Here is a 27,149-nt window from a genome sequence, read left to right on the forward strand (position 1 = left end):
TGGGGAAGGGGCTCCGGGATGAGGTGTAGCTGTTCTGAATTCGGACTTTGATGCTCCAGGTTTCCTTCTGCCCTGCGGCCTCCGCAGGCTCTAGGAGGCACATGGCGTCCACCCTTGACCAGATCCCCTTTTGCATACACCTAGATTCTGTTTCTTCCCTTCTAGGTCAGTTTCTGCCCCTCCGTTCCCTTTCCATCTTCCAAAATGTTGCCATCTCTTGACAGCAAGGGTCTCTGCTCTGGTTTTCTCAGTCCTTTTTTAAAAAAGAGCTTAGGAGCTTGGCTAGGAATGGGCTTTGGGGGCTCTAGAGAAGTGAGTGTGTTCAGTTTGCCGTATGTTCTTTTTAAAGTTCATCCTCAGTGCAGGTTGAAACCTGCATTTAGAAGTAGAGCCACAGTATTTATGCTTTAAGAATGCAGCCACAGGGGTAGTTACCTATCCTGAGGAATAAGCGCAAGACAGTGTATGCTTGTTTGTAGCAGATGAGTGAGTTGAATTTGAGTGAGTTGAATATGATGGGTGTTACGTGATGTCTCCTGTCGTAGTGGTCCTTGAGCTGATCGGCTGGAAGAGCATCGCTGGAGGGTGCTGCAGCCACCTCCCATACCCCCCTTGGGGCAGAGGAAGGTAGAAGTGTCAGGGGCAGCAATCAAAGGGTCTACAGCAGTGAATGAGCAGGGGAGAAAAAAGAAGCTGGTGGAGAGGAAAGGGGGTGTTGGATGTGCTGGATAATTTCCATTTGCCTTTCTAGGTCCACTCTACCCCTGTTCCACTTGCTTTTTACTCTGGGAGGTTGACCTATATGGACTACCTGTGCATAGTACGGGTTATATCAGTGACCCTCTTGTAGTCCGGCTTGTGGCTAGGTTCAGCCATGGGGCCTCAGCAGGAGATCAGAGGGAGGGAGGAGAGTGTGGTGGAGATATTTATTCCTCTGGCTCCCTGCCTATAGAGTCATCACATGGGCTGTGTCCCTAGACCAAAGGTCCTAGCTTAGCTTCTGTCAGGTGCTCTGAGCTCCCTCTCTGTTCCTGGATGCTTCAGGTCTGGGTGTGACAACAGCACTCCCTTCTTGTCCCCAGAGGTACTGCATTGTCCCTTAATTGTTTCTCTGCACCCTGCACACGGCCCCTTTATTAAAGTGTCCTGGAGCTGCCTAGTTTGTGCCTATCATCTCTTTCCTGCAGGACCTCGATTGGGACATCTGCAAATCAGCCCAATACTGGGACAGGCTGAATAAGGGCTAATTCCAGCACTTGCAGAAATAATTTTCATGACCAGCTCCTGGCTGGACCCTGCGTATGAATTTGTTCCAGTAGTACTGACCAGCACAGACTTGCTGAGAACAAATTTATTTTTCCAGATGGTCAGAGTTTTCAGCTGTAGACAAAACTGGCCTTGCTTGTTAGTTTCTCATGTATGTAAATTATACATTTTCTTTCGGAAAGGTGTTTTTTGTTTCTAGCATGTTGCTTAGGCAGTCATCAAATGCATAAATTAATGCTGCGAGGCCATACCAGTTTTTATACATCATCTAGGGAGGCCCTGTGCATGGAGGATAAGAGTCAGATAGTCCTGGGTTCTAGCTTTTCTTCCCATTTGGCTAACTTTGTGAGCTTGGGAAATTTTTTCACCTCCCAGGAGCCTGAGTATCAGCACTTACCTTCAGGTGTTGTATGAGGATTAAATGAGATAGCGTATAGAAAAGCTTAGGTTACCCCTGTGCCTGACACATAATAAACGCTCTCTAAATAGTAGTTATTATTAAAAACTCTCATTAAATTTGGGTTCTGTGGATGAAAAATAGAAAGTTCCGTGCCTGGGAAGTCTTCGAAGCCTGAATTCTGGTCCATAAATCCTCCAGTTTGATGATGGTTCAGGGTGTGGCAAAGCCCCAGCCAAGTGAAACTGAAGAGCTGGCATTCCCCAGGGTGGGTTTCGGTCCCCCGGAGACAGAGGGTGGAGTCGTAGAGCCGACTTCAGCACAAAGCTGATTATGTGCTTTTGTTCTCTGGCTTGTCAGCCAGAACTTGGACATTTGCTTTCTGTTCACTGACCTTGGAGAAAGGAAGGCTGTGAAATGGACTCTAAAACTAGGAGGAGAAAGGGAAGGAGAGGGCAGGTCTGAGGAAGATGACCTGACAGATGGTGAGGTGGACTGTGCTGCTCTCCCAAGCTGTTCATTAAGGAAAATGAGGAAAATGTAGAAGTAATTTACCAAGTGAAGGGCAGGTAGATTCCAACAGCCCTTAACATTTTATTACATAAGTACAGTCGTCTCTTGGTATCCATGGGGGATTGGTTCCAGGACCCCTTTGGATACCAAAGTCTTCAGATACTCAAGTCCCTTATATAAAACGGTGTAGTATTTGCATATAACCAAGGCACATCCTCCTGTATACTTTAAATCATCACTAGATTACTTCTGATACTGAATACAATGTAAATGCTATGTAAATAGTTGCCGGTGTTCAGCAAATTCAGGTTTTTGCTTTTTGGAACTATCTGAAATTTGAAAAAATATTTTCAATTTCCAGTTGGTCGAATCCATGAAGTGAAGCCTATGAACATGTATTCCATGATCATTTTGAAATTAAGTGAGAGTTAAAGAGAAGACAAATCGTCACCTGAAATCTCCTACCCATAGATTACTATTGGTAATATTTTCACGTGTCACCTTGTGGATTTTTCACATGCATCTATATATGTAAATTCAAAATGAGATTATTTTATATGTGGCACTGTAACCTACAGTTTTCTCTTCATGTGTATGTCCTTCTAGTGCCAATGAATAGAAATGTTAAAATTTTTTTTATTGAGGTATAATTGACATATAGTATTATATTAGTTTTAGGTGTACAACATAATGATTTGATATTTGTATATATTGCAAAATGATCACCACAATAAGTGTAGTTAACATCCATCACCATGCATAGTTACAAAAATTTTTTTCTTGTGGTGGTAACTTTTTTTTTTTTTGGCTTTGTTGGGTCTTCACTGCTGCGTGCGGGCTTTCTCTAGTTGTGGCGAGTGGGGGCTACTCTTCCTTGCAGTTCGTGGGCTTCTCATTGTGGTGGCTTCTCTTGCTGTGGAGGACAGGCTCTAGGCACGTGGGCTTCAGTTGTTGTGGCTCACGGGCTCTAAAGCGCAGGCTCAGTAGTTGTGGCGCATGGGCTTAGTTGCTCTGCAGCATGTGGGATCTTCCCTAGCCAGGTCTCGAACCCGTATCCCCTGCATTGGCAGGTGGATTCTTTTTTAACATCTTTATTGGAGTATAATTGCTTTACAATGGTGTGTTAGTTTCTGCTTTATAACAAAGTGAATCAGCTATACATATACATATATCCCCATATCTCTTCTGTCTTGCGTCTCCCTCCCTCCCACCCTCCATATCCCACCCCTCTAGGTGGTCACAAAGCACCAAGTTGATCTCCCTGTGCTATGTGGCTGCTTCCCACTAGCTATCTGTTTTACATTTGGTAGTGTATATATGTCCATGCCACTCTCTCACTTCGTCCCAGCTTACCCTTCCCCCTCCCCGTGTCCTCAACTCCATTCTCTATGTCTGCATCTTTATTCCTGTCCTGCCCCTAGGTTCTTCAGAACCTTATTTTATTATTATTGTATTCCATATATGTGTGTTAGCATACGGTATTTGTTTTTCTCTTTCTGACTTACTTCGCTCTGTATGACAGATCTAGGTCCATCCACCTCACTACAAATAACTCAATTTCATTTCTTCTTATGGCTGAGTAATATTCCATTGTATATATGTGCCACATCTTTTTTATCCATTCATCTATCGATGGACACTTAGGTTGCTTCCATGTCCTGGCTATTGTAAACAGAGCTGCAATGAACATTGTGGTACATGACTCTTTGAATTATGGTTTTCTCAGGGTATATGCCCAGTAGTGGGATTGCTGGGTCATACGGTAGTTCTATTTTTAGTTTTTTTTGTGTGTGTGTGGTACGCGGGCCCCTCACTATTGTGGCCTCTCCCGTTGCGGAGCACAGGCTCCGGACGCGCAGGCTCAGCGGCCATGACCCACGGGCCCAGCCGCTCCGCGGCATGTGGGATCTTCCCGGACCGGGGCACGAACCTGCGTCCCCTGCATCAGCAGGCAGACTCTCAACCACTGCGCCACCAGGGAAGCCCCTATTTTTAGTTTTTTAAGGAACCTCCATACTGTTCTCCATAGTGGCTGTATCAATTTAGGCAGGTGGATTCTTAACCACTGTGCCACCAGGGAGATCCCAATGATAACTTTTAAGATTTACTTTCTTGGCAACTTTGAATATGCAACACATTATTATTATTTTAAAAAATTAATTACTTAATTATTTTGCGGTACACAGGCCTCTTACTGTTGTGGCCTCTCCCATTGTGGAGCACAGGCTCCGGATGCGCAGGCTCAGCGGCCATGGCTCACGGGCCTAGCTGCTCCGTGGCATGTTGGATCTTCCCGGACTGGGGCACGAACCCGTGTCCCCTGCATCGGCAGGCGGACTCTCAACCACTGTGCCACCAGGGAAGCCCTAATTTATTTATTTTTATCTTTGGCTGTGTTGGGTCTTCGTTGCTGTGCGCAAGCTTTCTCTAGTTGCGGCGAGCGGGGACTACTCTTCCTTGCGGTGTGCAGACTGCTCATTGCGGTGGCTTCTCTTGTTGCAGAGCACGGGCTCTAGGCGCACGGGCTTCAGTAGTTGTGGCACTTGGGCTCAGTAGTTGTGGCTTGTGGGCTCTAGAGCGCAGGCTCAGTAGTTGTGGCGCATGGGCTTAGTTGCTCCGCAGCATGTGGGATCTTCCCGGACCAGGGCTTGAACCTGTGTCCCCTGCATTGACAGGCAGAATCTTAACCACTGTGCCACCAGGGGAGCCCTGCAACACAATATTATTAACTATATTCACCATTAACTATATTCACTGTACAGTATTATTAACTATAGTCATGTATAGTAATGCTATACATTACATCCCTATAGCAGAAATCTGTTATTTTTAAATGGCCATAGAGCATTTTATTATATGTCCTTGCCTTATATGTAATCAGTGCCATACTCTTGAACTTGTAAGTTATTTCCAGTGTTTAGTTATTATAAACCAAGCTCTGTAGTCATTTTCTTAAACACAGTGTCTAAAACTCTGTAGGTGTCTCTGCCAGTATGTAAGGTACTTGTAGGCAGAGTCCATGCCTTGGACTTTTTTATATCCCCCAAAGCCCCTAGCATAGTATCCTAATTGGCACCCCCTTGCTGTTGCTAAGTTTGACATGGAAGAGGATGAGAGCTTGGATCATAGCCATGATTCCATTATTTATTTTCCGACTTAAGGCCATCACCAGTCAGCCTTTAAAACACATGTATTAGTGATTTCAAGACCACATCAGACTTTCTATCACCTGCAATAATTATGTATGGTAATATTGGCATAACCCTTAGGTTTTCAGAGTACTTTTCACATCGTTATATGGTACAGATCTTGTGATGGCTATTATCATCACTCACATTTTGCAGTGGAGGAAACTGAGATTAAGAGAGTTTAAGTGCACTTCCTGCTATACCACGCTGCCTCTTTGTTTAACTTATTGACTTAAAAGAAAAAAAAAGAAAATTAGTGTTAATTTGCGCATGAGTATCTGTGATATTGCTGTTAGGTACCAATCACGTGGAAATGGAGTAAACTTTTTTTTTTTAATGGAAGAATTGGTGGATATTTCACAACAAACAACATATATTTTTCTCTAGAGAGAGTTATGCTGATGCTTATCTGACTAGATTTGCTGGCAATATTCAAGGTAATTAAAAAATTCCAACCCTGCAGGTACTGTCCAATGAAGATATTTCCTGCATCAGTAACTCCTCTGTGGGCTTTTTTTTGCTGTACGCGGGCCTTTCACTGTTGTGGCCTCTCCTGTGGCGGAGCACAGACTCCGGATGCGCAAGCCCAGCGGCCATGGCTCACGGGCCCAGCCGCTCCGCAGCATGTGGGATCGTCCCGGACCGGGGCACAAACCCGTGTTCCCTGCACCAGCAGGTGGACTCTCAACCACTGCGCCACCAGGGAAGCCCTCTCTGTGGGCTTTTTACTTTGCAGTGACCTCACTCTGTCCATGGGTACATTTTTACAGGTTAGTTTCATTAAGGGAAGGATTATTCATACTTTTCCTTCTCTCTCTCTACCTTTTGGGTCTTCAGCTATGACAGAGACTCCACTTTCAACGTGTTTGTGGGAAAAGGACAGCTGATTGCAGGAATGGACCAAGCTCTGGTCGGGATGTGTGTAAATGAGAGGCGTTTTGTGAAGATCCCCTCAAAGCTGGCCTATGGAAGTGAAGGAGTTTGTAAGTGTTTGTTCCGTGCTTGTAAACACATCTGCCGAAACCACCAGAACATTTGCAGGCTCTTCAGTCAGGCAGGCTAGAGTCTTCGGAAGCTTCGGGTAGGGGAAAATGAGAAGCTGTGAGCACACACACACAGCTAAAATCTCATCTTAAGAGTTTATTTATTCTAGATATGAAAGAAGTGTTATTAACACAGGTGTACTGAATGTTATCCTTGCTGAGAGGAAATTTTTGTGTTTTTTCTCTTTTCTTTAAATTTCATTTGGAGGGAGTTCCCTGGTGGCCTAGTGGTTAGGATCCTGGGCTTTCAATTCCATGGCCTGGGTTCAATCCCTGGTCAGGGGACTGAGATCCCGCAAGCCACAGGGTGCGGCAAAAAAATTTGTTTTTCATTTGGAAAAAAGGAGGGAATATGGTTCATTTTGGAATTGTATGTGACCTCTCGAGCCCTTTTGGCTTCCATTCACCTTGGCAGCATCCTAGGTGTTTATTTGTCTGGCCCAAAAGGCAGCAGCTTCTCAGTGTGAACTCTCTTTATTTTCTAGCTGGTGTGATTCCCCCAGATTCAGTGCTTCATTTTGATGTACTTCTGATGGATATTTGGAATTCGGAAGATCAGGTTCAGATTCACACTTACTTCAAGCCCCCCAGTTGCCCTCGGACCATCCAGGTGTCTGATTTTGTTAGGTACCACTACAATGGAACGTTCTTGGATGGGACACTGTTTGATTCGAGGTAAGTCCCGCCATTCATGATAGTATCATTGAAATGCCCCTTAATTCTTTCTCTCTCATCCGCTTTTTTATGCCCATGGAGAAATCAGAAAAGGGATTCATTCCCAACTACTCTGTGATTGGGAACAAAGATGTATACATGCTTTTTCTCCAGGGATGGGTATGAGTTCATTGGTAGCTGAATTTTGGGTAACAAAAACCTTTTGAAGGATGAATTGGAAATGCCCTCATGGTATGGAACTTTTCCCATTTCTCATTGGTTTTCAGTCACAATCGCATGAAAACATATGACACATATGTGGGAATTGGCTGGCTGATTCCTGGAATGGACAAAGGGCTGCTGGGGATGTGTGTGGGAGAAAAGCGCATCATCACCATACCTCCTTTTCTGGCCTATGGAGAAGATGGAGATGGTAAGTCCTTCTCATTCTTTGAGCCACTCTCATCTGTCTTGATTTCTTTTACAGTGGTTAATTTAACGTACCGTGTGAAACCCACCAGAGCTTTTGGTCTAGACTTGCAGTGTCCAATATGGTAGCCACTAGCTACATATAGCTATTTACATTTACATTAGGTTAAATAAAACTTTAAATACTGTACCTTGGTCACACTGCCACAGTTCATGTACTTCAGAGCTGCTTGTTGCCAAGGGCTGCTATACTGGACAGGGCAGATACAGAGCATTTCCATCACTGCAGAAAGTTCTATTTGGACGGTGCTAGTCTAGATCATTTGCTGTCTGATGAGTAAGTTGCAGAAATCTCCACCTATTAATGGTCATTGTTGTTCTTTTTCTTTCCACCTAGCACTATTTTATTTAAAAAAAATTTATTTGAGTCTAGTTACTTTACAATGTTGTGTTAGCTTCTACTGTACAGCAAAGTGAATCAGCTATGCATATACATATATCCCTTCTCTTTTGGATTTCCTTCCCATTTAGGTTACCACAGAGTATTGAGTAGAGTTCCCTGTGCTATACAGTAGGTTCTCATTAGTTATCTATTTTATATATAGTATCAATAGTGTATATATGTCAATCCCAATCTCCCAATTCATCTGACCCTCACTGTTGTTCTTAAGTAAGACATCTCGGGACTTCCCTGGTGGTCCAGTGGTTAAGACTCCATGTTTCCAGTGCAGGGGCATGGGTCCCATCCCTGGTCGGGGAACTAAGATCCCACAAGCCGTGTGGCCAAAAAAAAAAAAAAGAAAGAAAAGAAAGAGAAAAAAAAAGAAAATGTGATGCTATTTAAGAAGTTTACTGACAGTGATACCTGACTTCTAATAACCCCCTAATATAATGTTTTCCAAGCTATGTTTTCTGAGAGTTCTAGGTCTACAGAGCAGGAGGAGAGGGGAGCCTTCTCTCCTGTCGACCTCCACTTTTATTACTGGGAATCTGCAGACAGTTTCTTTACAAACCTGCTAAAAGAAAAATAAAGCTTGAAAGTAACTGCCGCAAATATATCTTAATTCTCCCCTCCCCAAGATATGTTTTTATTCTTATCACTACTCAAACTCTCTCATCCTTGGCTAATGGAAGTTCATTCTCCTTGTCTCCCAAATCCTTTTATCATCATCCACATGCATATGAGGTACGAAGTAAAGCTAGATGCCTAGCCCGATGTGATGAATGTTATTTATTTATTTTAAATAAATAATAAATAATTTAAATATTTTAAATACATAGTTTATTTAAAATAAATAATAAATAATTTAAATATTTTAAATAAATAGTTTATTTAAAATAGTTATTTTTAAATGCTTTATACTTTGACACTGTGCTCAGCTATCCAGGTATAAATTTAAACAGGTGAATTGTATAGTATGGGAATTATATCTCAATAAAGTTGTTATAAAAAGAAGCAAATATTCAGGTAGTACATAATAATGCTAGAAAAATTTAAACCCTGGGGTTACCGTAAGGCTTTCTGTTTTCTATTAAATTAAAAGATACAGAAAAATAAAAAACATTAATATTCTGTCACACACCCTCCCACACCCACACCTGCATTTCAGGGATTAACCACACCTGGCGATCCAGAGGCTGACTCAGCAGCCTGCTTTCAGCAGATTTCACCATTCCTCTGAGGGGAAGGAGACAGAGGGGTGGGCTCTGCCAAAGAGCCAGTTGAAGGAGCACAGTCTTGGCATGCCCTGTGGTTCACTTGTCTAGGCCTTCTCCTTTGCATGACATAACAAATGGCAAGTAAGAGTGTTGAGGTAAGTGGTTTGTCAGGTAACTAACTTCCTTCTATCCCAGAGTCCTGGATTTAGAGTTACTTATTGGTTGATGTTGATCTTCGCAGGAAGAGCTAGTGCCCCATAATCTCATGTGGATTATCGTGTGGCACATATTCAATAAATCCTCACTGTTAGGAGTATCCATGAGAAGCAATACCATCCTGAAGTGAAATAGAAATGATTGGAGGACTATTTATGTTTTGGATTGTGGGTGCCATTTTTTCCTCTCTCATCTCAGCTAACTTTAGTTTTACTTATATCTTGTTTTGGATGAACTTAAAGGATTGAATTTTTGTCTCTTTAAAAATTGGGGAACTTCCCTGGTGGCGCAGTGGTTAAGAATCTGCCCGCCAGTGCAGGGGACACGGGTTCGAGCCCTGGTCCGGGAAGATCCCACATACCACAGAGCAGCTAAGCCCGTGCACCACAACTACTGAGCCTGCACTCGAGATCCTGCGAGCCACAACTACGGAGCCCGCGTGCCACAACTACTGAAGCCCATGTGCCTAGAGCCTGTGCTGTGCAACAAGAGAAGCCGCTGCAATGAGAAGCCTGCGCACTGCAACGAAGAGTAGCCCCCACTCGCCGCAACTAGAGAAAGCCTACACAGAGCAACGAAGACCCAACGAGCCAAAAATAAATAAAATAAAATAAATAAATTTATTTTAAAAAAAGTTGGTTGTGAGGGACTCTGGTAGAGCTCACACCAAGGAGTACTTCCCAGAACTACTGCTGCCAGTGTCCTTGTCCCCACAATAAGCCACAGCCACCCCCTGCCTCTGCAGGAGACCCTCCAACATTAACAGGGACTCAGATTGATCTCTGAGATGACCCCACAACTTTAGCAAGACTGAATGATATGAAGGAAAAAACCTATATGTGTGGAAAAAGGACAGAAACTAGAAAAAGAGCTGTGCGGCTGACAGGGTCTTGGTGCTCCAGCCGGGTGTTAGGCCGGAGCCTCTGAGGTGGGAGAGCCTAGTTCAGGACACTGGATTACCAGAGACCTCCAGGCCCCACGTAATATCAATCGGCAACAGCTCTCCCAGAGATCTCCATCTCAATGCTAAGACCCAACTCCACTCAACGACCAGCAACCTCCAGTGCTGGACACCCCATGCCAAACAACTAGAAAGACAGGAACACAACCCCACCCATTAGCAGAGAGGCTGCCTAAAATCATAATAAGTTCACAGACACCCTAAAACACACCACCGGACGTGGTCCTGCCCACCTAAAAGACAAGATCCAGCCTTATGCACCAGAACACAGGCACCAGTCCCCTCCATCAGGAAGCCTCACAACTCAGTGAACCAACCTCACCCACTGGGGACAGCCACCAAAAACAACAGGAACTACGAACCTGCAGCCTGCGAAAAGGAGACCCCAAACACAGTAAGCCAAGCAAAATGAGAAGACAGAGAAATATGCAGCAGATGAAGGAGCAAAGTAAAAACCCATTAGACCAAACAAATGAAGAGGAAATAGGCAGTCTACCTGAAAAGGAATTCAGAGTAATGATAGTAAAGATGATCCAAAATCTTGGAACTAGAATGGAGAAAATACAAGAAACATTTAACAAAGACCTAGAAGAAATAAAGAGCAAACAAACAATGATGAACAACACAATAAATGAAATTAAAAATTCTCTAGAGGGAATCAATAGCAGAATAACTGAGGCAGAAGAACAGATAAGTGACCTGGAAGATAAAATAGTGGAAATAACTACTGCAGAGCAGAATAGAGAAAAAAGAATGAAAAGAATTGAGAACAGTCTCAGAGACCTCTGGGACAACATTAAGTGCACAAACACTTGAATTATAGGGGTCCTAGAAGAAGAAGAGAAAAAGAAAGGGACTGAGAAAATATTTGAAGAGATTATAGTTGAAAACTTCCCTAACATGGGAAAGAAAATAGCCCATCAACTCCAGGAAGCACAGAGGGTCCCATACAGGATAAATCCAAGGAGAAACACGCCAAGACATATATTAATCAAACTATCAAACATTAAATACAAAGAAAAAATATTAAAAGCAGCAAGGGAAAAGCAACAAATAACATACAAGGGAATCACCATAAGGTTAACAGCTGATCTTTCAGCAGAAACTCTGCAAGACAGAAGGGAGTGGCAGGACATATTTAAAGTGATGAAAAGGAAGAACCTACAACCAAGATTACTCTACCCATCAAGGATCTCATTCAGATTTGACGGAGAAATTAAAACCTTTACAGACAAGCAAAAGTTAAAGAGTATTCAGCACCACCAAACCAGCTTTACAAAAAATGCTAAAGGAACTTCTCTAGTCAGGAAACACAAGAGAAGGAAAAGACCTACAAAAACAAACCCAAAACAATTAAGAAAATGGTAATGGGAACATACATATTGATAATTACCTTAAATGTAAATGGATTAAATGCTCGAGCCAAAAGACACAGGCTGGCTGAATGGATACAAAAACAAGGCCCGTATATATGCTGTCTACAAGAGACCCACTTCAGACCTAGGGACACATACAGACTGAAAGTGAGGGGATGGAAAAAGATATTCCATGCAAATGGAAATCAAAAGAAAGTTGGATAAGCAATTCTCATATCAGATAAAATAGACTTTAAAATAAAGACTATTACAAGAGACAGAGAAGGACACTACATAATGATTAAGGGATCAATCCAACAAGAAGATAAAACAATTGTAAATATTTATGCACCCAACATAGGAGCACCTCAATATATAAGGCAAATGCTAACAGCCATTAAAGGAGAAATCCACAGTAGCACAATAATAGTAGGGGAGTTTAACACCCCACTTTCACCAATGGACAGATCATCCAAATAAAAATAAATAAGGAAACACAAGCTTTAAATGACACATTAAACAAGATGGACTTAATTGATATTTATAGGACATTCCATCCAAAAACAACAGAATACACTTTCTTCTCAGTGCTCATGGAACATTCTCCAGGATAGATCATATCTTGGGTCATAAATCAAGCCTTGGTAAATTTAAGAAAATTGAAATTGTATCGAGTATCTTTTCCAACCACAACACTATGAGACTAGATATCAGTTACAAGAAAAAAACTGTAAAAAATACAAACACATGGAGGCTAAACAATATGGTACTAAATAACCAAGAAATCACTGAAGAAATCAAAGAGGAAATCAAAAAACATGTAGAAACAAATGACAATGAAAACATGACAACCCCAAACCTATGAGATGCAACAAAAGCAGTTCTAAGAGGGAAGTTTATAGCAATACAATCCTACCGCAAGAAGCAAGAAACATCTCAAAAAAACAACCTAACCTTACACCTAAAGCAATTAGAGAAAGAAGAACACCAAAAAACCCCCAAAGTTAGCAGAAGGAAAGAAATCATAAAGATCAGATCAGAAATAAAGGAAAAAGAAGGAAACGATAGCAAAGATCAATAAAAGCTAGTTCTTTGAGAAGATAAACAAAATTGATAAACCATTAGCCAGACTTATCAAGAAAAAAAGGGAGAAGACTCAAATCAACAGGATTAGAAATGAAAAAGGAGAAGTAACAACTGACACTGCAGAAATACAAAGGGACATGAGAGATTACTACAAGCAACTCTATGCCAATAAAATGGACAAATTCTTTGAAAAGCACAACCTTCCGAGACTGAACCAGGAAGAAATAGAAAATACAAACAGACCAATCACAAGCACTGAAATTGAGACTCTGATTAAAAATCTTCCAACAAACAAAAGCCCAGGACCAGATGGCTTCACAGGCTTCACAGAGTTCTCAAAGTCTTCAAAAATATAGCAGAGGGAGGAACAGTCCCAAACTCATTCCACCATCACCCTGATACTGAAACCAGACAAAGATGTCACAAAAAAAGAAAACTACAGGCCAATATCACTGACGAACATAGATGGAAAAATTCTGAACAAAATACTAGCAAACAGAATCCAGCAGCTCATTAAAAGGGTCATACACCATGATCAAGTAGGGTTTATCCCAGGAATGCAAGGACTCTTCAATATATGCAAATCAATCAATGTGATACACCGTATTAACAAATTGAAGGATACAAACCACATGATCATCTCAATAGATGCAGAAAAAGCTTTCCACAAAATTCAACACCCATTTATGATAAAAACCCTCCAGAAAGTAGGCATAGAGGGAACTTATCTCAACATAATAAAGGCCATATATGACAGACCCACAGCCAGCATCGTTCTCAGTGGTGAAAAACTGAAATCATATCCACTAAGATCAGGAACAAGACAAGGTTGCCCACTCTCACCACTATCATTCAACATAGTTTTGGAAGTTTTAGCCACAGCAAGCAGAGAAAAAAAAAGAAATAAAAGGAATCCAAATTGGAAAACAAGAAGTAAAGCTGTCACTGTTTGCAGATAACATGATACTATACATAGGGAATCCCAAAGATGCTACCAGAAAACTACTAGAGCTAATCAATGAACTTGGTAAAGTAGCAGGATACAAAATTAATGCACAGAAATCTCTTGCATTCCTATACACTAATATGAAAAGTCTGAAAGAGAAATTAAGGAAACATTCCCATTTACCATTGCAACAAAAAGAATAAAATACCTAGGAATAAACCTACCTAAGGAGAAAAAAGCCCTGTATGAAGAAAACTATGACACTGATGAAAGAAATTAAAGATGATACAAACAGATAGAGAGACATATCATGTTCTTGCATTGGAAGAATCAACATTGTGAAAATGACTATACTCCCCAAAGCTATCTACAGATTCAATGCAATCCTTATCAAGCTACCAATGGCATTTTTCACAGAAGTAGAACAAAAAATTTCACAATTTGTATGGAGACACAAAAGACCTCGAATAGCCAAAGCCATCTTGTGAAAGAAAAACGGAGCTGGAGGAATCAGGCTCCTGGACTTCAGACTGTACTACAGGGCTACAGTAATCAAGACAGGATGGTACTGGCACAAACAGAAATACAGATCAATGGAACAGGCTAGAAAGCCCAGAGATAAACCCACGCACATATGGTCACCTTATTTTTGATAAAGGAGGCAAGAATATCCAATGGAGAAAAGACAGCGTCTTCAATAAGTGGTGCTGGGAAAACTGGACAGCTACATGTAAAAGAATGAAATTAGAACACTCCCTAACACTATACACAAAAATAAACTCAAAATGGATTAAAACGTAAAGGTAAAGCCAGACACTATAAAACTGTTAGAGGAAAACATACGCAGAACACTCTATGACATAAATCACAGCAAGATCCTTTTTGATCCACCTCCTAGAGAAATGGAAATAAAAACAAAAATAAACAAATGGGACCTAATGAAACTTAAAAACTTTTGCACGGCAAAAGAAACCATTAACAAAAGGAAAAGACAACCCTCAGAATGGGAGAAAGTATTGCAAACGAAGCAACTGACAAAGGATTAATCTCCAAAATATACAAGCAGCTCATGGAGCTCGATATCAAAAAAACAACCCAATCCAAAAATGGGCAGAAGACATAAATAGACATTTCTCCAAAGAAGATATACAGATTGCCAAGAAACACATGAAAGGATGCTCAACATTGCTAATCATTAGAGAAATGCAAATCAAAACTACAATGAGGCATCACCTCACACTGGTCAGAATGGCCATCATCAAAAAATCTACAAACAATAAATGCTGCAGAGGGTGTGGAGAAAAGGGAGCCCTCTTGCACTGTTGGTGGGAATGTAAATTGATACAGCTACTATAGAGAGCAGTATGGAGGTTCCTCAAAAAACTAAAAATAGAACTACCATACGACCCAGCAATCCCACTACTGGGCATATACCCTGAGAAAAGCATAATTCGAAAAGGGTCATGTAGCACAATGTTCATTACAGCACTATTTACAATAGCCAGGAAATGGAACCAACCTAATTGTCCATTGACAGATGAATGGATAAAGAATACGTGGCACATATATACAATGGAATATTACTCAGCCATAAAAAGAAACGAAATTGAGTTATTTGTAGCGAGGTGGATGGACCTAGAGTCTGTCCTACAGAGTGAAGTAAGTTAGAAAGAGAAAAACTAATACTGTATGCTTACACATATATATGGAATCTAAAACAAAAAAAAGGTTCTGAAGAACCTAGGGGCAAGACAGGAATAAAGACTCATATGTAGAGAATGGGCTTGAGGACACATGGAGGGGAAGGGTAAGCTGGGATGAAGTGAGAGAGTAGCATGGACATATATACACTACCAAATGTAAAATAGATAGCTAGTGGGAAGCAGCTGCATAGCACAGGGAGATCAGCTTGGTGCTTTGTGACCACCTAGAGGGGTGGTATATGGAGGGTGGGAGGGAGACGCAAGAGGGAGGGGATATGGGGATATATGTATGCATATGGCTGATTTACTTTGTTATACAGCAGAAACTAACACAGCATTGTAAAGCAATTATACTCCAATGAAGATGTAAAAAAAAAGCTGGTTGTGAGTTCCCAGACATTGGGAACAGACTTGTGGGTGCCAAGGGGGAAGTGGGGTGGTAGAGGGTTGGATTGGGAATTTGGGATTAGCAGATACAAACTATTGTATATGGAATGGAGGGACAACAGGGTTTTACAGTGTAGCACAGGGAACTATAGTCAATGTCCTGTAATAAAGCATAATGGAAAAGAATATGAAAAAGAATATATATACGTTTGTATATGGTGTTAGGTAGTGTTCTAATTTCATTCTTTTACATGTAGCTGTCCAGTTTTCCCAGCACCATGTACTGAAGAGCCTGTCTTTTCTCCATTGTATGTTCTTGCCTCCTTTGTCGTAAATTAGGTGACCATATATGCGTGGGTTTATCTCTGGGCATTCTATCCTGTACCATTGATCTTTATTTCTGTTTTTGTACCAGTACCATACTGTCTTGATTACTGTAGCTTTGTGGTATAGTTTGAGGTCAGGGAGCCTGATTCCTCCAGCTCCGTTTTTCTTTCTCAAGATTGCTTTGGCTATTCAGGGTCTTTTGTGTGTCCATAAGAATTGTAAAATTTTTTGTTCTAATTCTGTGGAGAATGCCACTGGTAGTTTGATAGGGATTACATTGAATCTGTAGATTGCTTTGGGTAGTATAGTCATTTTTACAATATTGATTCTTCCAATCCAAGAACATGGTATATTTCTCCATCTGTTTGTCATCTTTGATTTCTTAGAATAGGAGAAAATACTTGCAAATGAAACAACAGACAAAAGATTAATCTCCGAAATATACAAACAGCTCATGGAGCTCAATATCAAAAAAACAAACAATCCAATTAAAAAATGGGCAGAAGACCTAAGTAGACGTTTCACGAAGGAGGACATACAGATGGCCAAGGGACACATGAAAAGATGCTCAACATCACTAATTATTAGAGAAATGCAGATCAAAACTACAATGAGCTATCATCTCACGCTAGTCTGAATGGCCATTATCAAAAAATGTAGAAACAATAAATGCTGGAAAGGGTGTGGTGAAAAGGGAACCCTCTTGCACTGTTGGTGGGAATGTAAATTGATACAACCACTATGGAAAACAGTATGGAGGTTCCTTAAAAAACTAAGAATAGAACTACCATGTGACCCAGCAATCCCACTACTGGGCATATACCCTGAGAAAACCATAATTCAAAAAGACATGTACCACAAAGTTCACTGCAGAACTATTTATAATAGCCAGGACATGGACGTAACCTAAGTGTCCATTGGCAGATGGATGGATAAAGAAGATGTGGCACATATATACAATGGAATATTACTCAGCCGTAAAAAGAAACAAAATTGAGTTATTTGTAGTGAGGTGGATGGACCTAGAGTCTGTCATACAGAGTGAAGTAAGTCAGAAAGAGAAAAACAAATACCATATGCTAATGCATGTATATGGAATCTAAAAAAAAAAAAAATGGTACTAATAAACCTAGTTGCAGGGCAGGAATAAAGATGTAGACATAAAGAATGGACACGGGGTGGGAGGGGGAAGCTGGGGTGAAGTGAGAGTAGCATCGACATATATACACTACTGAATGTAAAATAGTTAGCTAGTGGGAAGCAGCCCCATAGCACAGGGAGATCAGCTCGGTGCTTTGAGGTGACCTAGAGGGGTGGGATAGGGAGGATGGGAGGGAGGCTCGGGAGGGAGGGGATATGGGGATATATGTATGCATGTGGCTGATTCACTTTGTTATACAGCAGAAACTAACACAACATTGTAAAGCAATTATACTCCAAGAACGAACTATTAAAAGAAAAGAATATATATATATGTATAACTGAATCACTTTGCTGTACAGGAGGAATTAACACAACATTGTAAAACAACTGTACTCAATAAAATAAATTTTAAAATAATTGTCTGTGAGTTCCAAAGAACAAGTCTATGTAGTGTTCTCCAGAACCAGATCCAAGCTGTGGAATGTCTGTGATTTGCATCTATATACAAACAGAAACCCACAGAGGTATGTATTTGGGTTTGCATGTGGGTATATAACCACTCACATAGAGCCTTGATTTGCAAGCACAAGCATAGACAATGTGGTCACAGTATTCTCCATGTCATTATTATCGGTTTGCTCCTTTTTCTGAGGAAGTCAGGCTTCAAATTATACCTGCCAGCCCTCGGTTGGACACCACGTGAGATAGCACGGTTAGACACCATGGGGGACCACCCAAGATGTGGAAGAACATTTGTTTCCTTGGCTGGGAAACTTCAAGGAATGTGTAACACCAACGTAGTGGGTGTTGAATTGTAGTTAAAGTATTGATACTTCCTAAATCTTGTGTCCTGATTTCATCATCTTCCTTCATTCCACTCTAGGGAAAGACATTCCTGGGCAGGCATCTCTGGTGTTTGATGTTGCATTATTGGACCTCCATAACCCCAAGGATGGCATTTCCATTGAGAATAAGGTAGTTCCTGAAAACTGTGAGCGGCAAAGTCAAACGGGGGACTTTCTCAGGTATCATTACAACGGCACACTTCTGGATGGTACATTCTTTGATTCCAGGTAAGCAAACAACAGGGTCCTTCACTTACCAGAACATCTTATTAAATATAGTTTATAGCTTGTCAGTGCTGATTTTGAGTTAGTATTTTCATCTCCAGTATAGGTTTCTATTTTCTGATACTGAATTCCTTCAGAGGTTGTTAGAACGGTCTCCTTGGGGCCTGTGGGAGATGGGTCTGCAGGAAAGCAGGAGAGGCTCACCCTGGACTCCCACAGTCCCTCTAGACTGTGCTCGGCTATTCAAGTATAAACCCAACTCTGGGGTCCAAGGTGGGAAGTGACCAGGAGGCAGGTCCAGGCGGTAGGATGCAAAGAGAAGAGACTTGGTGCTGGGAGATCTGGATTCCAGTCCCTGTGTGTGGTGCACTAGGTGTGTGACTTTGGATAGCATTTGACCTCCCTGAGCTTCAGTTTTTTCGTTGTTGTTAGCACCTTTCTCAAAGAGATGGTTAGATTAAAGAGAGAAGGTAGGCAGAAGCACTTTGCAAACTTTCATGGTTTATCTGCTGCAGGGACTGTTTGGATGCTGGGCGGAGCCTGTTGTTATTCAAAGCTTTGTTTATCAGGCTTAGCCTGCAGTTGTGAGCAGGCAACAGGTGTTTGGTATGCGTTGCTCATTCAGGTGGCATGTGTTGTTTGGATTCCTTTAGCTTCCTATAGAGCAAGCAAGTAGTGACAGCAATCTACCTGTTTCTCTGAGGTAAGAGACTTCTCGTTTAATTAGTCACCCAGAAACATTACAGAATTTTTATACGGTATAATTTTATTTGCATAATTCATTCTTACCACTCCGCGGATCCCTTCTTTTAAATTTTTCATTTGACTTTTTTGGAAAAAGGCAGTAGTCTCATGGTTCAAAATTAAAACAAAATATGCGTTAAGATGTGTTGTACCGACCATCCCTGCCAACCTCACATCCCCCTCCCCCCAAGCCACTTAGAGTTAACCACTGTTATTAATAAGTTTCTTTTTTATTCTTCAAATGTGTGGATTTTTTTCCTAAAGCAGATATAAGCAAATACAATTGTTATTAGTATATAGCATATAGAATACTATATACATACATATATAACATTATGTATTATATACATATACAGATAACATAATGCTACGTACTATATACACTATTATGCTCCTTGCTTTTTTTTTAATTAATTAATTTATTTTTGGCTGCCTTGGGTCTTCGTTGCTGCGCATGGGCTTTTCTCTAGTTGTGGCGAGCAGGGGCTATACTCTTCGTTACGGCACGCGGGCTTCTCATTGCGGTGGCTTCTCTTGTTGTGGAGCACAGGCTCTAGGCGCACGGGCTTCAGTAGATGTGGCATGTGGGTTCAGTAGTGTGGCTCGCGGGCTCTAGAGTGCAGGCTCAGTAGTTGTGGTGCATGGGCTTAGTTGCTCCGCGGTATGTGGGATCCTCCTGGACCAGGGCTCGAACCCATGTCCCCTGCATTGGCAGGCGGATTCTTAACCACTGCGCCACCAGTGAAGCCCCTGCTCCTTGCTTTTTTTCACCTTGGAATTTTTCCCTATTAATGCGTAGAGAGAAATCATTTTTTATGTCTATGTAGTGTTTCATTGAGTGAATATACCATATTTATCTAACCATTCCCCATTGATGACATTTGAGTTGTTTTTATTTTTTCTATTAAAAAAAATTGAGAGAGTGTGTGCGTGTGATTACTTGTCACATATGATCTTGGTTCTGTCTTTTATTCCCTGGAATTTTATTTTTAGTTGAAAAGCCATTTTTCTAGTGGATACCAGATTTCTTTTCATATTAATGGAACCAGTTTTCTTAGGTTTCAAACAGATTTCCATTTTAGTACACTGGGGTCTAATCCATCCTAAGAGCTAAGTAATATTCCATTATATAGGTTTGCCTTAATTTAGTAATCAATCCCTATTATTTTCTATCTTTTGATGTTCTAAGAGGGACTGCAATAATTATTTTTGTAGCTAAATCTTAAATAATATGATTGTTTCCTTAGGATAAATTTCTAGAAGAATCTCTAGGTTTAAGGTTATGTGTATTTTTACAGCTTTTGATATAAGTACCAAGTTGTCGTCAAGGAAGGTTTTACATCACTAAGAGTACCCCATTTCCTGCAAACTCAGCAACATTGGGTATTATTTAAAAATAATCTTTGCCAATTTATAGGAGAAAAATAGAACTTTATAATTGTAATGTGAATTTTTTTGATTGCTATTAAGGTTGAAATTCTTTCAAATGTTTATTGACTATTTGGATATTTTCTTTTGTGATTTACCTGTTTGTGTATTTGCCTGTTTTTATATTGAGGATATTGGTATTTGTCCTTTTCTTATTAATTTAAAATCTCTGTACATTAAAGATATTAACAATTTTATGGTTGCATATTGTTGAAAGCATACTGCCTGTTTATTTGCATTTTAATTTCGGTTGCTGTGATTTTTGATCTGTTTAAATATAAACCTTTTATGTTGTTAAATACATTCCATTTCTCCTTTATGGCTCCCTTTATTCTTATGTAAATTCTTATATATTCTGTCTTGAGTAACTTGCTAAAAAGTCTCTCCCTGCCCCTGGACTTGTTTTTTTTTCCCCTAGAGTATATAAATATTCACCTGTATTTTCCTCCTGCTCTTCTAATGGCTTTATTTTTTTATCCTTTAAAATATTCTCTATTAGAATTTTTATTTTAAAGAATATTATGTTCTTGTTGTATAAGTGAAACAATGCAAAGATATTTAATAAAATGTAATAATTTCACATCAACCCCTTCCATTTTCACCACTTGCAGTAAATATTAAAAAGCTTCTGCAGGCTCTCTTCAGTGTTTATAAATGCTTTCATGTTTCAATCTTAAATCCATCTGGAATTTATTGTGGTGTTCAGTATGACAGTAAGGATCTAAATGGTTTTTTCCAGATGGTTAGCCAGTTTCTCCAACACCCTTTATTGAATAACTGTATCTTCCTCACTCATTTAAAATCTGACATTGATCATGTACCAAATTCTTGTATACACTTTTGGGTCTTGGTCTAGAATTTTTATCCTTTTCCAGTGATCTAGCTATTTCTGGGCCACAATCATACCTTTAGCTATTTTAACGTTTTAGTTTATATGATAGAGAATATTCTTTTTCTTTTTAAACATCGTTTTTTCCTACTGTGATACATTGATATGGTTCAAAATCCTAAAAGTGTAAAAGAATATACAATGAAGAATTTTTCACCTATCCTTGTCCCTCAATCACCCAGTTCCCCTCTTCACAGGGAACCAGAGTTATGCACTTCATAGGTCTTCCATACATATACAGTGAAATACAGATAATTATGTAGAAAATCTGCTTCCTGGATGAGGAGAATCATTTGTTACTATCATTTCTTCACGCCCCTTGGCTTTGTGGTCCCTGAGGGGTGTTGAGGAGGAAGAGCCTCTCACAGCTCTGCCTTTTCACCTCCCTGGTCCCACTGCTGACCATCTTCTCTGACAGTCATCCTTGGGCTGTGTTTGATGAGGTGACAGTGGAACTGACTGGCTCTTTCTCAGGACAAGCTTTTTGCCACATCTGCTCCAGCTGGGGGTGGGTAATGGGTACAGATCACTGTGGTTCAGAGTTCAGTATCTGAAGTGGCAAATGAAGTTTTATTATTTTATTCTGGAATCATCAGGCTTTGTTTTCTCCAAACTCAGTAATCAGACTCAATTGGCAATTAATACAGAGGCTGGATCTCTCCACTGAGTGGAATGCCTGGGGCTCCTACCAGAGGCACTTGGGAAATTCAGGTACTCACCGGGTGGTAGCTTGGTGAGCATGGATTGCAGTAGGGCGAGTTCACTGCAGAGTTAAATTGCTCTCAGTATATATGCTACTTTTCTGGCAATCTGAATATTCATGTCCCACATATACAGATACTCTCCTCTTTAGAGAAATTCTTAGTTTCTTTTTTTTTTTTTTTCCTTTTTGGGCTTTCATTTGAAACTTTATGTGAGAGTAATAGAAGACTCTAGAACTTCTAAGTTGTTTCTTTACAAGAGATAACAGAGAAATTCTTAGTTTCTGACAAGGGCGCCCTTAATGCTTTTTTCATTAACCTGACATGGTCAACAAGCGTAGAGTCCGATTTACATTATAGCTACATTTCTGCATGATTGCTTCTTGTAACCCGCATCCCATTCATAACTTGACCAAACCAGAGGGCTGGAGGGCTTATTTCTGGGAGTGTTTGTGCAGGCGGCAGCTCCCACGCAGTGTGTGGATCCTTGTTCATCATTTCAGGGGAGCGTGTTTCCTGGCTTGTACTCAGATTCTAGGGTTCACCCTATTCTGGAGTCTGGAGGCCCCTGCGCTCTGTTGCCTCATGGTACCAGCTACACTGCTGCTGCGGTATTCCTCGTGACCAAGCTCTTTTCCTCTTTCCCAGCTACTCGCGGAACCGCACCTTTGACACGTACATTGGGCAGGGCTACGTGATTGCTGGGATGGATGAAGGTTTACTCGGCGTTTGCATTGGAGAGAAGAGGAGGATCGTGGTCCCCCCTCACCTGGGGTATGGCGAGGAAGGAAGAGGTAAGCACTGGCTGCCTTCTAAGACTGCCTTAGAGAGGCACTAACTGATGCTTCCACGCTGCTTGGAACCAGGGCCTCTGGCAAAGCGTAGAAGCTAGTCTAGCTTCAGACTCGAATACTCAAATAACTCTAGTTTCTAGAGATGCTCTGTCATGACTCCTTGTTCCCCCTGCCCGTTTTCCTTTTCCTTTTGGAAAATTTAAAACCTACACCAAAGTTGAAAGAACTGTACAGTGAACTCCACTTAGATTCACCAGTCGTCAACATCTTGCTATATTTGCTTTATATATATAACTACAGTACATTTTTTCTTCGTTGAGCCATTTGAAAGTAAATTGCAACCCCCCTTTTTCTGTTCTTCGTTTTTATTTTTTATTTTTTTTCCCGGTACGCGGGCCTCTCACTGTTGTGGTCTCTCCCTTTGCGGAGCACAGGCTCCGGACGTGCAGGCTCAGCGGCCGTGGCTCACGGGCCCAGCCACTCTGCGGCATGTGGGATCTTCCCAGACCGGGGCACGAACCCGTGTCCCCTGCATCAGCAGGCGGACTCTCAACCACTGCGCCACCAGGGAAGCCCTGTTTTTCGTTTTTATTGAAATATATTTGACATATAACCTTGTGTACATTTAAGGTATACATGTTATTTTGATACATTTATATATTGTAATGTGATTGCCATTGTGGTGATAATTAGCACCTCTATCATGGTACATAATTATCATTTCTTTTTGATGGTTGGAATAATTGATAATTAGCAAGTTTGATGATTATAAGACAATATTGTTGTCTATATTCACTATACTGTGCATTAGATTTTGGTTTTTGTTTTTAACAACTTTATCGAGGTATTATTTACATACCATAAAATTCACCCAATTTAAGTATACAATTCAATGACTTTTAATAAATGTTGTGAGTTGTGCAACTATCACCTTAATCCAGTTTTAGAATATTTGTCACCCAAACAGCAAACTTCTTTTTAAAAGTTACACAAATAATATACGTTGACTTCAGAATAAGAAAATAGAGATCAACAACAACAAAAATCTCCCATAATCTCACCACCCAGGAATAACCATTGTTAATGTGGTAGGTGGAATATCGGCCCCAAAAGATGTCCATGTCCTAATCCCCAGAGACTTTGCAGATGTGATTAAGGTAATGGTCTTGAGATGAGGAGATTATCCTGGATCATCCAGGTGGCCTTGATGTACTTACAAGGATCTTTGCAAGAGGGAAGCAGGAGACCAGAGAGGGGAGAAAATGCTACACTGCTGACTTAGAGGATGGAGGAAAGGGCCACAAGTCAAGGGAGGAGGGTGGCCTTGAGAAGCTGGAAAAAGCAAGGAAACAGATTCTCCTGAAACCTCCAAAAGGAACACATCCCTGCCAATACCTTGAATTTAGACTTTGAGTCCAGAGTTATGAGAGTAAATTTACGTTGTTTTCAGCCACCAAGCTTGTGGTAATTTGTTGTAGCAGTAATAGGAAACTCATATAACCGTGAAGTGACTGTCCTTCTATACTTTTGAGTATATGTGAATCTGTGTAGATAAAAGGAAATAAACACATATCCATCTACACTATTGACAAAAAATACTACAGTATTTTTTGTGAATAAATACTGACAAAAGTGGGATCACCTATACATATTAGTTTGTAATTTCTCTCTTTACGTAATTTGTCGTGAACAATGTTTTATGCCAACAGGTTGCATAGAATTTTAATGGTTGCATAGTGTTCCAAACCATATTTCCTTTATTATTTTTTTTCTCAGATACCATTTTTTGCCAACTTACTTTGGAAGAGTTGATACAGTATTTGTTTTGCTTTTGTGTTCTTTTTGCTAATGAGATTCTGGCTGGCCTGGCTGGCTGTACACATTCATTTTGTTAACCTGCTTCTGACTTCTACTGCTACAGTGGATTTCAGAATTTTCCCAGTAGGATTTGTTTGGAGGATCTAAGAATCATCAGATTGGTTGGAAACTAGGCTGTACCATGGAGAAACATTATTTTTCCTGACTTAAATTTCTGATTTATAAAGCCACAACCAATCACAGCTTAAGGTCTTAAGATCATTCAACAAACCTTGCTTCATGTTCTGTTTGTCTAGTGTCTTGATGCTCTGTTGTTTTGTATGTAAATTTCTACTTCTAGCCAAATACATGCAGGAATAGACAAATACTTTCAGCATATTCATGTTTCATTTTGCCCTCAGGACTAATTCTTCCTTTCCCTAAAAAGAATATACTGATGGAAAACACTTGCTTAAATTATTTCTCCTTTTGGCTTTCTCACAAGTATGAGACAGTTTTGCAAAGAATTATATAAGGCTCTGGGAAACATTTGAAGTCTCATAAATTTTCTGGGCATGAGGCTACTTCACCCTGAATCATTTGTTCCCATGGTGGGGGGAGGGGCACCTTGGCAAGTAACACCCAGCTGCTCTTGCACAGGGTCTGTTTCTGTCCTATTGATTAGCGAGTGCCCTTGGCCTCCTTGTGGGGTTTGCCCAGGACCTAATGCTAATCACTGAGGGACTGACCTTAGAAGGGTGTCAGGACACAGAGGAAGCCTGTGGCATTCTCACCACATACCACAGGGCCAGGCACATGGTAAGCATTCAGTAAATATTTGTGGAAGGAAGAAATGCTGGACTTTCCGACTCATCAGCATTTCATTTTGTTGCAGCCATTTTCTCTTGCAGGGTTGGTGGAGGGGAGGGGGTAGGCCTTCTGTAAAGGCTCTGGCCCTTTCTGCTGTCTGCTTTGTTCCATGGGGACAGCCCTGAATTTAGAGCGTTGGGATGTTTGCAGCCCTGAAGTGGAGAATGGATTCTGCTGCAGGGTTGTGGCAGCATCACTTCCTCAGTTTCTGTTCCCCAACTTCCACATGACCTTTTAAGCACTCTTTTTCGAAAGTGAAGAAAGCTAATATTTTACCCACACTGTGAAGGACTTCTCATGTACGAGCTCATTCAAACCTCAAAACAGTTCTCTGTTAAGATAACGAGGCCCAGAGAGGTTGAGTCATTTGCTAGAGGCCACAATAGCTAATCGGTGATGGAGTTGAATTGCACCCAGGGTTCTTGCTGCCTGTGTCATAGGCAGAGGGGAAGAATGAGTTTCCATTACGCTGTGACTTGTTGATACCCATATATGAAGAACTGAAAACTCCAACCAGAAGTCCCAGAGCTCTCAGAGGAAACCCACGCTGCCAAGAGCTGCCGTGTTTCCTTCTGGCCCAGTTGGCCGGCCGCTTTATTTTTTGTCACCTGTGTCTCTTCTTTTTTTTTTTTTTGGCAGTACGCAGGCCTCTCACTGTTGCAGCCTCTCCCGTTGCGGAGCACAGGCTCCGGATGCGCAGGCTCAGGGGCCATGGCTCACGGGCTCCGCGGCATGTGGGATCTTCCCGGACCGGGGCACGAACCTGTGTCCCCTGCATCGGCAGACAGACTCTCAACCACTGCGCCACCAGGGAAGCCCTGTGTCTCTTCTTGAGGCGGCTTATCTAGTGGGAAAAATTGATGAATACTTTTCTGCATTGGTTAAGGGTTTATTCAGAGAGGAGGCTGGTGTTGGGGCCTAATGAAATGTTGGATTATTTTCACCTGTTTACTGGTGTTGGGGAGGAGATAGTTTCCTCTACCCTTCTAGGTTCTTCTGGCTGGTCTAAGAAATAAATTGATATGAGACAGATTAACAGGAGAAAATCAAACAAAGTTTAATGACATGTATATTTGGGAGAGACCTAGGGAAACTGACTAACTCACCAGAATGTCTGAAGCCCTCACCTTAAACACCACCATTAGCTAAAGACAGAAGAGGATGTTGTGGGTAGTGGTTTCGGACCTGGAGATGGAAAAGCAAATGTTTGGTAAACAAATGTTTACGGGGCCACACAGACATTGGGACACCAAGAGAAATTTTAACTAACAGACTTTGCTAGGTTCCTTCCTGTCTCCACATCTAGTTCATAGAGTAGTTATGTATGGTGATAGCTCCCCCCATGCCCCAACAGGTCTTCTATCTACATTCTTTAGGCAGTTAAGGAGGTAAAAAGAAAGGTTTTCTTTTTTTTTGAGTCTTTTGCGTCTTGTTTATTTTCAACTTGAAATAATCCACATGTCGAAGAGACATTTTTGGGGTGGCAATTTTACTCCCCTACACTGGTCAGCACTTATTTTTACACTGTGTATTCTTTGGAGAAGGCAGAGCCAGATAGAGGGAATGAGGGTGGAAGGGGTGCT

General features: G+C 41.1%; 1 protein-coding gene across 3 annotated transcripts in view; it reads left to right on the forward strand.

The window, feature by feature from the left end:
* Positions 1–27,149, forward strand: part of FKBP9 (FKBP prolyl isomerase 9) — a 56,643-nt gene that overhangs the window by 14,025 nt on the left and 15,469 nt on the right. For all 3 annotated transcript variants that reach the window (XM_079932360.1, XM_079932359.1, XM_079932358.1), the window contains 5 exons: positions 6,202–6,347; positions 6,893–7,082; positions 7,349–7,494; positions 18,157–18,346; positions 22,754–22,899. In XM_079932360.1, coding sequence (XP_079788486.1) covers positions 6,260–6,347; positions 6,893–7,082; positions 7,349–7,494; positions 18,157–18,346; positions 22,754–22,899 — 760 coding nt within the window. In that variant the 5' untranslated portion in view covers positions 6,202–6,259. The remainder of the gene's footprint in view (positions 1–6,201; positions 6,348–6,892; positions 7,083–7,348; positions 7,495–18,156; positions 18,347–22,753; positions 22,900–27,149) is intronic.

This window comes from Stenella coeruleoalba, assembly GCF_951394435.1.
Source record: "Stenella coeruleoalba genome assembly, chromosome: 9".
NCBI classification, from domain to species: domain Eukaryota; kingdom Metazoa; phylum Chordata; class Mammalia; order Artiodactyla; family Delphinidae; genus Stenella; species Stenella coeruleoalba.